Here is a 16,287-nt window from a genome sequence, read left to right as displayed (position 1 = left end):
CACACACACACAAACAGGGTTGATTTTACACTAAATGCCACTTATAAAATAAAAAATATAAATTAAAAAAAAAACCACCAGGAAGACATCTATTTCACAATGTGACCGACACAGATGTTCAGAATACTTTTCAAAAGTTTTATAAACAAATGAGCTCTATGATTTCTAAACTACTGAAAGGCAATGCCAGATCTTAGCTACTCTCTAACTAATCTCCTACCTTAAATTTCTCAGTGAAACTGCTAATTTGGATAGTTTGTTTATATTCCTTTAGTCTTTCAAGGCTATTTTACATTATCTCATTCATCTCCATAGCATAATATCTTATATGATATTTTTTGTTGAATTAAATTTAACAAGAAAAATATACTCTGATGGTAGAAAGAGAAGTTTGGTTTTTTTTTTTTTTTTTGAGACATAGCTGAATTAAAACCCCAGCTCAACTATTTAATGGTGTGACCTTGAGTAATCTCTTTATCCTCCCCTAAGCTTCATTTTCCTCAATTGTAAACTAGGAGGAAGTTTATCCAAAAATTATTATAAAGTGACTACTAATACCTACCCACAACAAAAACTCAATAAATATTATGTTAAAACAAATGACTAGAATTAAAATAATAATCAGTTAAACAAAAGCTATAGCTTTCTTATATGCCAGCAGTAACCAGTTAGAAAACATGGGATGAGGACGGCCCTCTCTTAGAGCAAAAGCAAAATTAATACTTAGGAAGGCAGGGCACCTGGGTGGCTCAGTTGGTTAAGTGACTGCCTTCGGCTCAGGTTATGATTTTGGAGTCCCAGGACCTAGTCCCACATGGGGCTCCCTGCTCAGCAGGGAGTCTGCTTCTCCCTCTGACCCTCCCCCTGTCATGCTCTCTCATTCTCTTTCAAATAAATAAATAAAATCTAAAAAAAAAAAAAAGAATGCACTTAACATGAAATGTGGAATCTATATGAAGAAGGCTCTAAAACTTCCCTAAGGCATCCTAAAAGCAACAACAAAAATACCCTGAATAATTGGAAACACATACTATTATTTCTAGATGGGAAGACTCAGTATTTCAAAGGTGCAAATAATCCCAAAGGAAATCTATAACTTTAACATAATTCCAATCAAAATTCAATTGAGAATTTTAGGGAATTTGACAACATCATTCTAAAGAGAGGGGGGAAGCAGGTCCCCGGTCGAGCAGAGAGCCCAACACAGAACTTGATCCTAGGACCCTGAGATTACGACCCGAGCTGAAGGCAGAAGGTTAACCCACTAAGCCACCCAGGAGTCCCTTTAGCAATGCTTTTCACTTTAAAGTCTACTTTGATATTTAAACAGCTATGTGATTTTCATGGTAACATTTTGGGCCGGTTGTCCTCTGCAAAATGATCCCAATTACGTTATCATTTCTGAAAAGATTTTCTTTTCCAGGTCTCTTCACCACTCATGCTTTCCACTTCTTGGTGGGCTACATTCCAGGTAATTTCCTTACATTCATATTCTAATTCATTAATTTTCTCTTCAGCTGTGTCTAATTTCCTCAACCTAATAACTGAATTTTTTAATGTTAATAACCACATTTCTTATTTGCAGAAATTCCATTAGTCTTCTTCCCGTCTGGTCATTCTTTATGATATGTCATTTCCTGCTCATACTTCCAAGCTTCTTGTTTATTTTTGTAAAAGCAGAATCACATTATTTATTTATTTTTTTTTTTATTTTTTTTTTACATTATTTATTTTTAAAAGTATACTTAATGTACTTATTTTACATTAGGAATGGGATAAGTCCACTCTGCTTCTTCTGGTTGTTCTATTGCTCATGCTGGTGATTTTGTCTGATTTGTGACTTTTTTTTAAAAAAAAAGGTTTTATTTATTTATTTGACAGAGAGAGAGATCATGAGTAGGCAGAGAGGCAGGCAGGGGGTGGGGGAGCAGAGAGCCTGCTGAGCAGAGAGCCTGATGTGGGGTTCAATCCCAGGACCCTGAGACCATGACCTGAGGCAAAGGCAGAGGCTTAATCCACTGAGCCACCCAGGTGCCCCTGTGACTTTTTTCTTTAATTTGAGATTTTTGACTGTGAAATGATTTCCCTTGAAACATTATCTGTGGCAATTCGTGGAGGCCTGGTTAAAGTGGCACTCCTCCAGAGAAGACTTCTATTTGGATTCCATTTGCATGTTGGGAGGCAATGAACCTGGGAACCCTTTAAGTTAAATTCTTGGCATGAGGACTTTTGGACCTCAGAGGGGCAATCCAGACAACTGTACCCACGTCAGTCTTTCTCATGTTTTAGGAGAATTCACACCCTGCTACTACCTCTCCCTCACTAGTGCGAAGGTAAAGGCAAGCAGGTTTTCCTCCTCTTCTCACTCCCCATTTCCCCACTCCTAGGTTTATTTCTTAATCACCATTACATTGACAGTATCCCTTATTGGACTTTCCAACATGAAGAACCAGAGGCTTTATCCACCATCCCCTTGCCCTAGGTGGCCATCGGATGGGAAATCAACCCCCAAAGCCCAGGAGGAACAACCCAGAACAATCCAGGATTCCTGCTTTCATTTTGTCTTTGGTCTCTATGGTTTCTCTTGTTTTGTGTACTAATTTAACAATATATTTAGAAAGATACTTTATAAACTTCTTACAGCATTTCAGTTATTTCAACTGGGAGGTTACTCAGAATATATAATCTGCTAAACTCCTTCAAAGACAATTAATTTTTATAAAGATTAAGCTGTGCATTCAAATTATAATTTTTTTTAGTGACAAACTGCTAATCTCAAAAGGAGGTAACCAAAGGTAACTTCATTTTTTAATTTACAGAAAACAATGCTTTAAAAGGGGGGGAAAGGGACGCCTGGGTGGCTCAGTTCATTGAGCGGCTGCCTTCGGCTCAGGTCGTGATCCTAGGGTCCTGGGATCGAGTCCCACATCGGGCTCTTTGTTCCGTAGGGAGCCCGCTTCTCCCTCTACCACTCTGTCTGCCTGTGCACTTGCGCTCTCGCTCGTGCTCTCTCTCTCTCTGACAAAAAAATAAATAAATAAAATCTTTAAAAAAAAAAATAAAAGGGGGGGAAAAAACCAAAAAATATTCCTTAGAAGAGTAAGTAAATAACTAAAAACTTAGTGGGTAATGTAAAAATTGCAGACAATCAGAAAAGTACGTTTGTTTATAATAAGAGTGATGAATCACAATTTTCTGGACTATGACATTTGTAGACACAAGAGTTTTGGCTCAGGAAAATGTCAGATTCCTTAAATGTTCCCCTGACAATAAAACATTTCCTGATGTGCAACCTTTATTTCTCAAAGTAACCATCTTACGGTTTCTACCTGAAAAGGTCTTGCTGCCATTGTAGTGATATTTATTATGACCCTAGCCACCCCACCCCCAACACAAAAAGTCACTGAAACATCTACCAAAGGCACGGTAGACATTTGACTGTCACTATCTCTATATAATCAGGGGAGCCTGAAGATGTGGCACATTTGTTTCAAATAATCAAGGCTCCAGTGAACACTGAAATAACAGTGTACAGTTGTTATCTACCATCAAATTCTGGAGTATTAACCTCAGTCATTAATAAATACTACAAGTCATAAATTCATTCAAATTTGAGTTATGTGGCTGGACTTATACAAAGGTGGTTCAGAGTACTGGCCCTCATGGGGCAGCACATTTAAAACGGAGCTCAAAAATCCTTCTGCTCTCCTGAGCTCCTTGCTCCTCAGGGCTCTGGCACGAAATAATTCAAGAGAAATGGTATTTCAGTTGAACAATGGGGCTCACTCAGTTTTGCTATTCACAAGCCAGAACTCTATTGATTTAAATGGAACACAGAAAAATTACTTTTAAAAAAGAGACATGGCTTAACTCCCAAACATCTCGGTTTTTTGCCAACCTTTTCTTAGATTCTTTTCTCTGTAAGTGACATTATTCGCTCTGAAGCCAAAAGAATCCAATTCCCAAACTTCTTCACATTAAAGTTAAAATTACTTTTTATAGACCTGATTCTTGGTGGGAGAATGATTTGTTTACTGAGTGAAGATTAGCTTAAAATAATTCATCTTGTGCTTTCCCTAGAGCAAAGTCATTACTTTTATTGCTTTCTTTGAAAATGCATGGTATTAACTATGTTTCATAGAAAATTTTCATAAGCTCTCTAGTAACAGGAGCTAAAAAGTGCTTTTATACTTTATGAAACACTATGTAACAACATAAACAAATGGAAAGTGTGGACTTGCTCTAAAACCGAAGGGGGGCGGGGGGGGGGGTAGCTGTTCCTGGCCTGCCAACTTCTTTCCACCTCCCCTGCCTCATAGTGATGGTTAGAACATGGGCTTGGGTGTATCAGCTGACCTGAGTCTGAATCTTTACCTCAGGAAAGTGAACTGGCCTCACATCCCAGGCTCCTGGGGATAACATGTGCTCCTCAGAGGTTGTTGAGAAGGCTACATGAATTCTCGACACTCTTTGCTCAGAATTTGGCACACAGAAAATGTTAAACAGTCAATACTTACTACTATTCCAAATAATCCCAGCATTCTTCAAATGACAAAAATAAGCTAAATGTGGCTTCTGAACAGCCTGATTTGCTAATAGTGAACTTTAAAATCTGATTTCCATCTGTCACAACACACAGCTATTTTCCTAGAAAAAGCCCTTAAAATCACTCATTTTAAAATTAGTGAAAATACTAATTTTATCACTACTACTTATTTTACTTCAAAATCCACGTCTTATTTTTATGTTATCTTTTGATGTTCCAATTCTTTTTGCCCTTCTTGCATTCCCGCTCTGAAACGCACTCTTTTCTCATGACTCCCTGTCTCCCAGAGAGGTCCCCCTCCCCTGTTCGTCTGGCTCTTCACACTCAGCTGAGCTTGCTACACTTTGGACAACTCTTTCATTTCAAGTTTCTCAAATGTTTATCTCCCCCTTTCCACTCCACCTCAGCCCCACAAGGTATGACCCGTGGAGTCACTATGGTCCCGGCTACCTAGAAACAAGAGGTGTGCCCTGCATTAGCCAGAGATGGCTAAAGGAGCCATTTAGGTGTCTGATGAATACTGAGCTCCTTTTATTTTTATATATAATCTGGAGTGTAGATGCATTTCTTATTCAGAAGAAAGCCAATTTTCTTATTTAATGACATGGAAGTACTAAAACAACATGCTGAGGGCTGGAAACTTCATCAGCCTAGAAGGCTCAAACTTTCAGCCAAAAAGGAAAAAGCAGACAGGGTGGTGAAAGTCTGGATGAAGTTAAGGGTGAGGTGGTATTTCCTTCGATGATCAATGATGTCCGCACCACCTGTCTTTTTTGCCGAAGGCTTCGTTAATGCTGCAATTGGGAGCAAAGACCACTTTGGGCCTGCCTGGAGGACGGTGACGTTCGTGCCGGGAGTACGTTATGTCACTAACAAGGATTTCAGGCTCTGATAGATCTTTTCACCTAATAATTGCTTCCTAAAGATTCTACTTAAAAACCTCTAATACAAGTTTAAATTCATTCAGAACTGGGCCAAATGGTCAGAGTCTCTTTTGTTGGTCACCCTATAAAAGATGAAATAAAGTCTCTGACCTTTCACAGAAAAATTGAAAGAACCAAAAAGAGAGGGAACAACAACAACCAACCAAAAACCCAGAGGGGAGCGGGAGGGACCTGAGTGTTCTCAACTCCAGGAGCTGTCCTACCTCTGTGCCTGGGCCTGTGTGCCAGGTCACAGCACCGCTGCGCCCTGATACTGGGCCCAGCAGGCGGGGCGCACACCAGGGGAGGAAGAACTGCACAGAGTGGGGTGCTGCTATGCGTCTGCTTCATAACTAAACAGGTAACATTTATACAATCCTGCATTTCAGACTGAAACATATGTATCTGTTGACAGTGTGAAGACAACAGAAGCAATCGAATTTAAAGTCGTAGCCTCATACTTTTCCAATAAAACTATTCAGAAATGTACATTAACTATATTGAACACTAAGACAAATTTTTATAAGAGAATGTTGAAAACCATCGCTTATATTTTCACGGTATAAATTAAATTTTAATGAAATTTTTTGAAGTCCAAATATATGAAAAAAGAACAGATCTAAGTCCTGATATTTAACAGTAATAGAGAAAATATGTGAAAATTCATTCCCAATTTAGTTGATATGAAGTAACTTTACATACTATTGACCGCTGAACAGTGCAAGGGTTAGGAACACCATCCCGGGCAGAGTCAAAAATCCACGTATACTTTTACCTCCCTCAAAACTTTACTACTGGACCATTGTCGACTGGAAGCTTTCCTGACAACACCACCAGTCAATTAGCATATATTTTGTATGTTATGTGTATTATATACAGTATCCTTACAATAACGTAAGCTACAGGGAAGTGACCACTAAAAAATCTTAAGAGAAAATACCTTTACAGTTTAATACTGTATTTATTATCAAGAAAAGGAAAAATCTGTGTATACATGGATGTGCAAAGGTCAAATTAGGGCTGTTCAAGGGCCAACTGCATATTCAAAATAGGATAATAAACTTAGGAAACAAAATACATATATAATTCAAAAAACTATTAAGAAAAGTAGAGAAAATATAACTAAGAAAATCCAGACACGGATCATTTTCTTCCAAGGTTCAGAATGATTAATTGCAACTAATCTACTGGCATCAATCACATTAAGAATCACAGGAGTCAAGACTCAGCCGTCTTTTCTACTGCAGAATGATTAAATTATCATGCCAGCCTCGGGTCCTAAGTGGTTTCCTCATTTTTGGTCTTAAACAAGGAACAGACAAAGAGAAGCAAAAATCTCCTGCTTGTACAATATACAGGACTGGAGAAACATGGTCTGTACCTACTCACCATTCTCAGAGTTTAACAAAGGATAAAAATTCAACTAAAAAAAATTTAGGTGGCCAGAAAAGTGAAGATTCAAAATGCTTCCAAGAAAATTTAACAGTTACTGATGGAAGTTGGCTTATAAAGCAGGGCCCTCTGAGCACCAGGAGCCACAAAGGGCCAATGATATTCAAGACAAGCTGGAACCTACCTTCTATGAGTCTATGTTAAAGAAAAAAAATTATCTTACACTTGTTAAAATGGTAAAGAAGACTGTATTTAGGACTGTTGAGATAATCAAGACTATCACAATAAGAGAGAGAGATCAGACTTAACTCCAAATACAAAAAAGATAGCTGGGAATTTATAGCCAATAAGCAGAACGGACAGAGGGGTAGTCACTGAGAAGACACATGGAGTAGAGGGGTTCTTGTGAAACTGACCCAAGAATATTCTTGGTGACGGCAGGTCAAAGTCATCAGCATGTGGAGGACAGTGGGGGAGGGGGGGGTGAGGAATTTTACCAGATATCAAGGGTGATCAGATATGGACGGTAGGGGATTCTCTCTAAATTGATGTAGTGAGATTCTTGTCACAACTAAGCTATGTTGGTCCAATGAGGGAGGAGGCGGCCAAGGAACCAAGGTTGAGGCCTAGCTAGGAAGAGGACTTACGGAAGCCTAAGTAAAGTCTGGTCAAGGACCGAGTCCTTGTTATCTGTCAGGCACTGCTCTAGGGGCTGGGCAATCCAGAGAGCAAGACAGACAAGGTCCCTGATCTCATGCAACTCACAAATACTCAAAGTGTTCTTACTGGTTTTGTTTTATTTTTGTATGGAGAGAAAAAGAAATCAGAATTTGGCAAAAGAAAATAGTCAACTGGAGAAGGAAAGGCGTCAACCGAAGGCATGAGAAAGTGTGCTCACGGCTAAGACAAAAATCTCTCCTTCCCCAAAGAAAGTAGAGAGCAACTCACAACATGTCTCCGGCAGCCGGCACAAAAGGGGGGGTGATGTTCTTTGGAGGGCACCTACTTGGCGGTTTTGAACACCTAGGAAATCATATATATGCCTAGTGCTGTTTCTACATAATGGTGAATGAGGTGAGTCAGAGGACTTACCTGGACGTAAAGATCAGGAAAGGAGCAGCCAACCACCCTGATTTGCAGTTCTAGGGAAAAGCTATGGCCCACAGTTTGTAACAGATATCATTCTTAAGTGAAAATACTGCAGATGTAAGTGGTGGAAAGGAGGTTCTCTGAGGAAAGATCCGGCTAACAGAGTGGCAAATGGTCAGCAGATTGGAGAAGAAAAATTGGAATTTACAAGACAAATGTAAATGACAAAGGAATCCAGTTTCACAGGGAACTCCTTTAACTCTCAAGGCTCTAGGATTTTTTTTTCCCATCCTGTATTTTTGTAGTTTTGTTTTCTCTGTGTCCTGTTTTTTCTATGATATTGTACAGCCATCAGCCACTTTTTTGTGCTTCTTGTGATTCTCATTTCAAAATGCACAGGGAAAGAAGGTTTTCTTGGGAGGCAAAGTTGACAGAAAAGTTAAAAAGTGCTACCTAAGTAAAGTTATTTAGTTTTCCTGACAAGCAATTCAGCGATGCCCTAATAAATGAAGAATTAATTTGCATGAAAATGCTGATCATTTTCCCTGCCTTTAAGGCAAGAAAGATTAAAATCATAGCAGAAGGCTTTAGGTTAAATTTCAGCAATATAAAATGAAAGATTTCGTAACAGATTTAGTTTTTGGTCACCGGCTATTCAAGTTCAACTCATCGAATAGTTAACTAGCACATTTAGCATTTCAGTTAAATGTTAGTTATTATTCCCCTCATTTAAAAAATATTACAAACGTGCATCAGATAAGGAAATAGCAAGAAAAAGATCTCTGGCATATAAACCCCCGAAATTTCAATTATCAAATTTCAATTATCAATTATCAAAAATTAGACATCTCCCCACACAGTCTTGCACTTACAGACACACCTATTTATGTTTTTGAAAGGACATTTCTTTTTTATTATGAAATGAAAGGACATTTCTTTTTTATTATGAATCTGGTTTTGCAGGAAACAAGTCAATACTAAGATCTGTGTTTAGAGCAGCTTTGATACGGAAGGTTAACTATTTATTCTAGGACTCCCTCAATCTAGTTTCCCGTGGTATCCCAAATCAAAGTGTGCTCATTCCAAATATTCCTCTTTCAGTCAAGAAACAATGGAAAAAAGAAGGGAGGAATTCCTAGAACCTACTATGTGCCAGGAACCCTGCTAAGCTGTAGTCCATACCTCTTCATTATGCCTCACAATTCCTCCTGATGTAGGTATTCCTTCCCCATCAGTAGTCATGGAAATAGTGAGAGAAAACATTCCAACTCCAGGCTCACCAGTTAGTTAGTCTTGGAGCTGAGACTAAAATTCACATCAGACTTGAAAGTGTTCTGGTTATTGTTGCAATACATTCAACCCTGGTCAGTAGGGATTATTTTAAAAATTTTTAATGATCACTTTCTTAATCTGCTAGGTCTCTCCTGTTATAAACTAACTATTCTTAATGTCTTCAACAGTTCAACTCACAGTACTTGTCTCTTTAAAACAGTAATAATCATATTATTGACTCCTAATGAACCAGCTGTCAATTCAAACAAACAAACAAACTCTCTTTAATATTGTCATATGCAAATGGATACTATGCAGCCATCAAAAGAAATGAAATTTTGCCATTTGTGATGACATGGATGGAACTAGAGGGTACTATGGTTAGCAAAATAAGTCAGTCAGAGAAAGACAATTATCATATGACCTCCCTGATACGAGGAAGTTGAGAGGCAGTTGAGAGGCAACGTAAGGGATTTGGGTGGTATGAAAAGAATAAATGAAACAAGATGGGACTGGGAGGGAGCCAAACCACAAGAGACTCTTAATCTCACAAAAGAAACTGAGGGTTGCCGGGGGAGGGAGATAGGGAGAAGGTGGCTGGGTTATGGACATTGGGGAGGGTATGTGCTGTGGTGAATGCTGTGTACTGTGTAAGCCTGACGATTCACAGACCTGTACCCCTGGGGCTAATAATACATTGTATGTTAATAAAAAAAATTAAAATTAAAAACATATTGTTGTATGCAACTGACTTAAACCCGAGCGCAGAAATGGATCCCCATTTCATCTTAATTAGTACTGGCCGATCATTGTGACTGTCGAGAGCTTTCAGAATCCTAGGACTGCCATTCAAAGGAGTAACTACTCTGAGGTTTACGTCATCCACAGAGTTGATGCTAGTGAAGCAATGATGAAAAAGAGATGGCAAGCTGAGCCAGACCGAGACATTAGCAGCTGTCACGGGCCAACACTCCATAGTGCCTTTAGTATGCATATCAGTGTATGAATCAACAGCTTCAAATCCACCTATCTTATTATTCGCTTCCAAATCTATAGGATATCACGTACTTTTTTAAGTGCCTCAATGAATTCCAAATACTGGTCGGTTTAGTCACCTTATTAAAAAATGAAATCAGGTTCGTATGGTCAGACTTGTTTGCTCTCCCTGTGGTTTTCCATGAGCTCACTTTCATGGTCTTTTTGACATGTCTGGAGTTAATCAATCAAATAGTGACTGAAGTGTTACTGCCAAGGTGTTTTGTAGGTGTGATTAAAGACCATAATCAGTTGACTTTAGGTAAAGGAGATTATCCTAGATAATCTAGGCAGGGCTGATTGAATCAGTTGAAATGCCTTCTCTGGGAAGTGAGGTTTCTCTGAGAAAGAAGAAATACCGCCTGTGGACAGCAGCTTCAGCCTGTGCCTGAGAATTCCAGACTGTTCTTCCTGGTGGCCTGCCCTACTGATTTCAGACTTAGCTAGCCAGCTCTCAAATCACATAGGCCCGTTTCTTACAAAACATCTCTTAATGTATGTCTCCTACTGGTTCTGCTTCTTTGGGTAAACCTTGATAGATACCTTCACAAGCCATCAATAACTACATATACCTAGGAGTAACTCTAACAAGTAGTATATGGTTATGGGGCACCTGGCTGGCTCAGTCAGTAGAGCATGGGACTCCTGATCTCAGGATTGTGAGTTCAAAGCCCTATGCTGGGTGTAGAGCTTATGTAAAAGTGAAAAAAGTTAAAAAAAAAAAAAAAAAAAAAAAAAAAAGTGGTTCCACTGAGAGATCAAATACCAAATAAATTTACAGGTTTACATACAGCCCTAGTCCAACATATGGCTGGACTTCTGTTCAGATCATGACAAAATAACCTTAAAATTCCTCTGGATGATTTAAAAAAAAAGAGAACAATTGGAAAATGGTAATCGCTAAAGTAAGAGCACTGGGCTCTTCATCTAGACTGCAAACCTGCCACCTAAGAAGCAGAGACAACAGTCAGGTAACTCAAGGAAGATCCAACTGGGAAGGCCGGCCAGGAGCTGGCTTGTTTTGTGAACAGGAGCTTCCCAGCTGCATGCATTATTGCCATTTACGGTTCCTTAGATGCTTCCCTTCTTTCTCCTTCATGTTCTTTCAGGGCTACAGTGTCTAGCCTTTTATTTGTGATGGCCTGGTGTACCTCTGTGCTATCTTTCCTCCAGAATCTCAATCTCTAGAGATCATACCCTCTTCTCTAATTCCTCCATAATATGGCAATGATAAATTGGGGGATAAAAAGTATGCAAAGTTAAAAAAAAAAAAAAAAAGATAAAGACCAAGAGGTCGGGAAGACAACAGGCTTTCCTTGAGTTCTGCCAGCTCTTCTGTAAGTTTCACTCAGTTATTACTATTATTAAAGCGGACACAGCAATACGAGTTCAGTATACTGGTCTATGGAAGAAATTCTCCTCCTTGTACTTAAAGGAAATTAAGCAATTTGTGTTTTTTGATTTGTTAACTTGCATCATTTAATAACAAGTCTAGCTAATAATTTAAATATATAATGAGAAAGTAATAAAAAGAAAATGAAACTGGCACTCTCTAGAGGAAGAATGACGGAACTGGAATTTATAATAAAGTGGAGAAAAGTGAAGTTCTTTCCACTATCTCAGACTCACAAAGGAATACTGTGTGGGTAACAGCAGAGTAACAGCTGTCCCTGTTTTTTCCAGATCCCATTCTTCAGAGGTTCAGTTCCGTGTCGACTAGACTGGAAACGCAAGCGAACAATTCTTAGGTGCTGGTTTTGCTCCTGTCAAAGAACGTGACAACTGGTGTGGTTCTTGCAACTTCCTTTTGAAATCAAAATGGGTGTTATCTTTTTTTTTTTTTTAAACAGAAAAAACCCTACAAGTATCTTTATTAAATGGATATATATGTCACACCTGAATCAATCTGCTGACTTCATCCTTCTGCATCTGGGAATGGCGCTCTACAGTATCTAAGAATGTGGGATGTGGATCTTGCTCAGAGAAGTTTAAAAATGATGCAATGCCCGATCAAAAAAAAAAAATTGTATATTTTCTTATCATAATGTAACACAGTGAAGTAATTTAATAATTTAAAATGCACTCAAATTATATAGTTTGAAAATCTGCATCACATTCTCTAAAATATATTTATTTTAACCAGAACAGTGTAATTAGTTTCCTGTCCTTATCCGAGTGCCAGCCTATCTGTGCAGTTTTGGGGTCTGGGTATTCTTAGCACAGTAAATTGTGCAGCTGGAAAGCTTTAGCGCTCGATAATGCTGCTGCTATGACCTAGAGGCTCAAAGAGAGCAACATTTAAAATGAGCCACCGCCACAATCTGTAGCTGGCTGGTCCTATGCTTACTCTCATGATGTATAAGGCTCCCAGAAAGCAAAATCAGGCTGTTACTGTGCATGTGGCTCAGTGCTAGGAAACCATCTTATAATTACCTGTTAACCTGACTAATTCTCACGGGTCTCTTCCTTTTGCCTGTGACAGTTTGCACCATTACATCTAGACAATTACAGTGCTTTACAGACCAAAGAGCTAGATTCTCTTTAACTGCAATAATCTTCATCTGCAATAATCAACAGACACGTCCACATTCATATGCAAAGTATATGGTTAACCTCAATTTATGGAGAAAATGCTAAAGCCAACAAAGAGCTTCGTTCAATTTTTCCTCATTTTATGCAACAATACTGAAAGAAAAAATATGAACTGAGGGTTCATACGGCTGAATGGAAGGAGGTTTCTTGGGAAATCAATTAAAAGATCAAAATAATTGCTTCTTAATGGAGCTTTCTGGACTATTGCCTGTTTGAAAGATAACTTACCACTGATGCCATTGGATTCCTGCTGTAGGTCACAGTACCAGAGTCGGTTTACTGGATCACATCCCTCCCTTATTGATAATAAGACATAGCGACCATCGTCAGACAACTAGGAAGGAAATAAAAACAGGGCAGGGGGCTGATTAGAAAATCTCTTTTGTGAAACCACTGTTAACTAAAAAATAAAAGTTAACCTCAAATGTCATATGGTTACTCCAAATTTATGACTGGCAAAGAAAGTCAGAAAAAAGATAAACATCAATTTTAATTAATTTTTCTCTTGCATCACAATTTGAAAAAAAAAGCATAGTGAAATACTTAAATGGAAAATATCAACAGATATAACTGCATGTCGTGACTCAATGTGATTTTTATTTAAATTTATAGTCTAGGCTTTAACTGAGAATACATGCAATCTGCCATTCTAAATATCAATATCCCTGACCTTGAAATTTCGTCATGGGTCACATATTTTAATACTTTTGTAAATGAGTAAGAATTAGCAAAACAGGCAGGGCACAATAAAGTTCATCGGTGGTGCAACTTGGTGACATGATGCGGTTTCTACTGAGCAGATCCTTGGGTATCTTTAGTTGCCTCTACAACACGATGTCAAAGACCAAGAGCCTGTGCTTCTGTGGATTTCCTTGGTAGTATTAAACAGGAGAATCTCAGGTAGCAAAAACAATCTTGGTAGACTAATATGACAAACAATATATTATAATTTTGAGTTTCCAAAATGAAATAGAAGTGGTTTCAAACTCTATATAAATGCACACACATATCCTTTTGGAATTAACCTTTTTTAATTCAATGTAATTTAAAAAATCAATCCACGTCAACATACATATATTTAATTTCATTTTTTAATTGCTATGCAGTATTCAGATCTAAAAATATACCAAAATTAATTGATCCTTTTTCCCACGAATAAATGTTTTATTTTTATTTTCTTCCTATTACAAGTAACACGTCACAAAAATTCTGAACATGTTAATCTGTGGCCTTATGTGTATTTCCAGGTCTATAAAGAGAAATGAAATTTTTCAGTGGCAGGATATGCACATATTCAACCTTGTGAGGTGGTGCCAAATTATTTTCCGAAATAGTCATACCAAGTTACATCTGACGTGTCACAGTGAATGACAGTTCCTGTTTTTCCACATCCTACTACAATGGCTAACTTTACCTAGCAACTTGGCTAGACCGCAGTACCCAGATATTTGGTCAAACATTATTCTAGATGTTTCTGTGAAGATGTTTTTTGGATGACACTGACATTTAAATTGGTGGATTCTTAAAGGTGATTACCCTCCATAATGTGAGTACGCCTCATACAACCAGCCCAGAGCGTTAACAGAAAAACAGTGACCATCCCAGGCAAGGAGGAGTTCTGCCAGCAGACCACCCTTAGACTCAAACTGAAACTCTGGATTTCCAGCCTGCCGATGTACCTTTAAGACCTTTAAGACTTTGGACTTGTAAAGCCTTCACGATTATGTTAGCCAGCTCTATTTATTTATTTATTTTTAAAGGTTTTATTTATTTATTTGACAGACAGAGATCACAAGTAGGCAGAGAGGCAGGCAGAGAGAGGAGGAAGCAGGCTCCCCGCCGAGCAGAGAACCTGATGCAGGGCTCAATCCAAGGACCCTGGGATCACGACCTGAGCCGAAGGCAGAGGCTTTAACCCACTGAGCCACCCCGGCGCCCCTAGCCAACTCTTCAAAAATAAATCTTTCTATATATACATACACATAACCTGTTGGTTCTGTTTGTCTTCAGAAGCCTCACACACTTACCAACAAGTGTTACTCTTTTATATGTTCATTCCATAAATATTTGCTAAGCAGCCATTATGTGCAAGACATTTAAAGATACATTAGTGAACAGATCAGGAAAAAAATGTTCTAATGGAGGAGACACATATGGAATTATGTAGCATATTATAAAATGATGAATGTCATGGAGAACATGAACAGGTGTAGGTAAGGGAGGGGCAGGATGTGGGGCTTGGGGAGGGGAAGAACTGTACTTTTAAATATGGCAGTCGAAAAGGAAAATGCTTTCTTTCCATTGTCTCCTACCTTGCATTGTTTCAGGTGAGAAGTCATTTCCAACCGTTTTTTCACCATGTTTCCTCACTATGTGCTTGCTGCTTTTAAGATTTTTTTATCATCATCTTAGGTTTTACACAAATTAATTAATGGGCTTTGCTGTAGGACCCTGCTTGAGATTTGTCGAGCATTTTGGAACCATGGCTTTGTCTATTTTCTCAAATTCATAACACTTTTGACCTTTTCCCCCCTCCTATGTATTTTCACATTCCCCCTCACCCCTACTGTAGGACTTCAAATACGCAATGTTAGATCACTTAGCATTGTTCCACAGATGAGGCTGTGTTCATTTTTGGTTTTGTTCTGTCTCTTTTTGGTTTATTTTCAATTGTCCTGTTTCCAAATGCACTGATATTTTTGTAGTATCTAAATTGCTATTAAGCCCACGCAGAGACTTTTTCATTTTGGATGGCTTATTTTCACATCTAGAAAAATGTTTGGCTCATTTTTATATTATTTCTTTGTTCATTATATTAACATTTTCTCAAATCCTTTAAAAATTATTTTATAATAGGTTTAAAAAAGTCCCTGTCTGCTAGTTCTACTACCTGTCATTTTTGAGTCTGTTTCACTGGCTACTATTTTTCCTGGCTATAAGTCACATTTTTCTGCTGCTTTATACATCTTGCAACTTTTAAAAATTGGATTCTACACATTTTGAATGTTGTCTAGATTTTCTGACTTGTTTGTTTTGTCTTCCTTTAAAAAGTTTTGAGGCACTTAATTTGTTAGTAGATCAGCTTGATCCATTGGAGGCTTGTTTTCAAGCTTTGCTGGGGAACATCTACAACCCCACTGCACAGGTGGGCCTTTCTGGGGTTACTGGTGAAGACCCTGGTATTCACAAGGTCTTTCCATTTTGGTCAGAAAGTGGCAGCTTCTGACTTGTTAACCCTCTGGTAGTTGTTGGCTTACAGCTCCCTGGTAGTTGTTAGCCTGAATCACGAAGTCTCATGCTATGCAGGTACTACTTAAAGATCAGCAAGGACACAAAGGGAGACTAAGGCAGAATTCTGGGACTCTTCGTGGTAGTTCCCTGACTGCAAATTCCAGTGGCTTCAGTCTTCCTGAATTCATTAGATACTAAGTCAGGGAG

At 38.4% G+C, this 16,287-nt stretch overlaps 1 protein-coding gene across 3 annotated transcripts in view; it reads right to left on the bottom strand.

Annotated features, from left to right (window-relative positions):
* PREP (prolyl endopeptidase) overlaps positions 1-16,287 on the bottom strand; it is a 113,808-nt gene that overhangs the window by 51,292 nt on the left and 46,229 nt on the right. For all 3 annotated transcript variants that reach the window (XM_032338933.1, XM_032338931.1, XM_032338932.1), the window contains one exon: positions 13,078-13,183. In XM_032338933.1, coding sequence (XP_032194824.1) covers positions 13,078-13,183 — 106 coding nt within the window. The remainder of the gene's footprint in view (positions 1-13,077; positions 13,184-16,287) is intronic.

Source organism: Mustela erminea, chromosome 4 (assembly GCF_009829155.1).
Source record: "Mustela erminea isolate mMusErm1 chromosome 4, mMusErm1.Pri, whole genome shotgun sequence".
NCBI classification, from domain to species: Eukaryota; Metazoa; Chordata; class Mammalia; order Carnivora; family Mustelidae; genus Mustela; species Mustela erminea.
The sequence above is the reverse complement of the archived record's forward strand: the minus strand, read 5'-3'. Positions and strand labels throughout refer to the sequence as shown.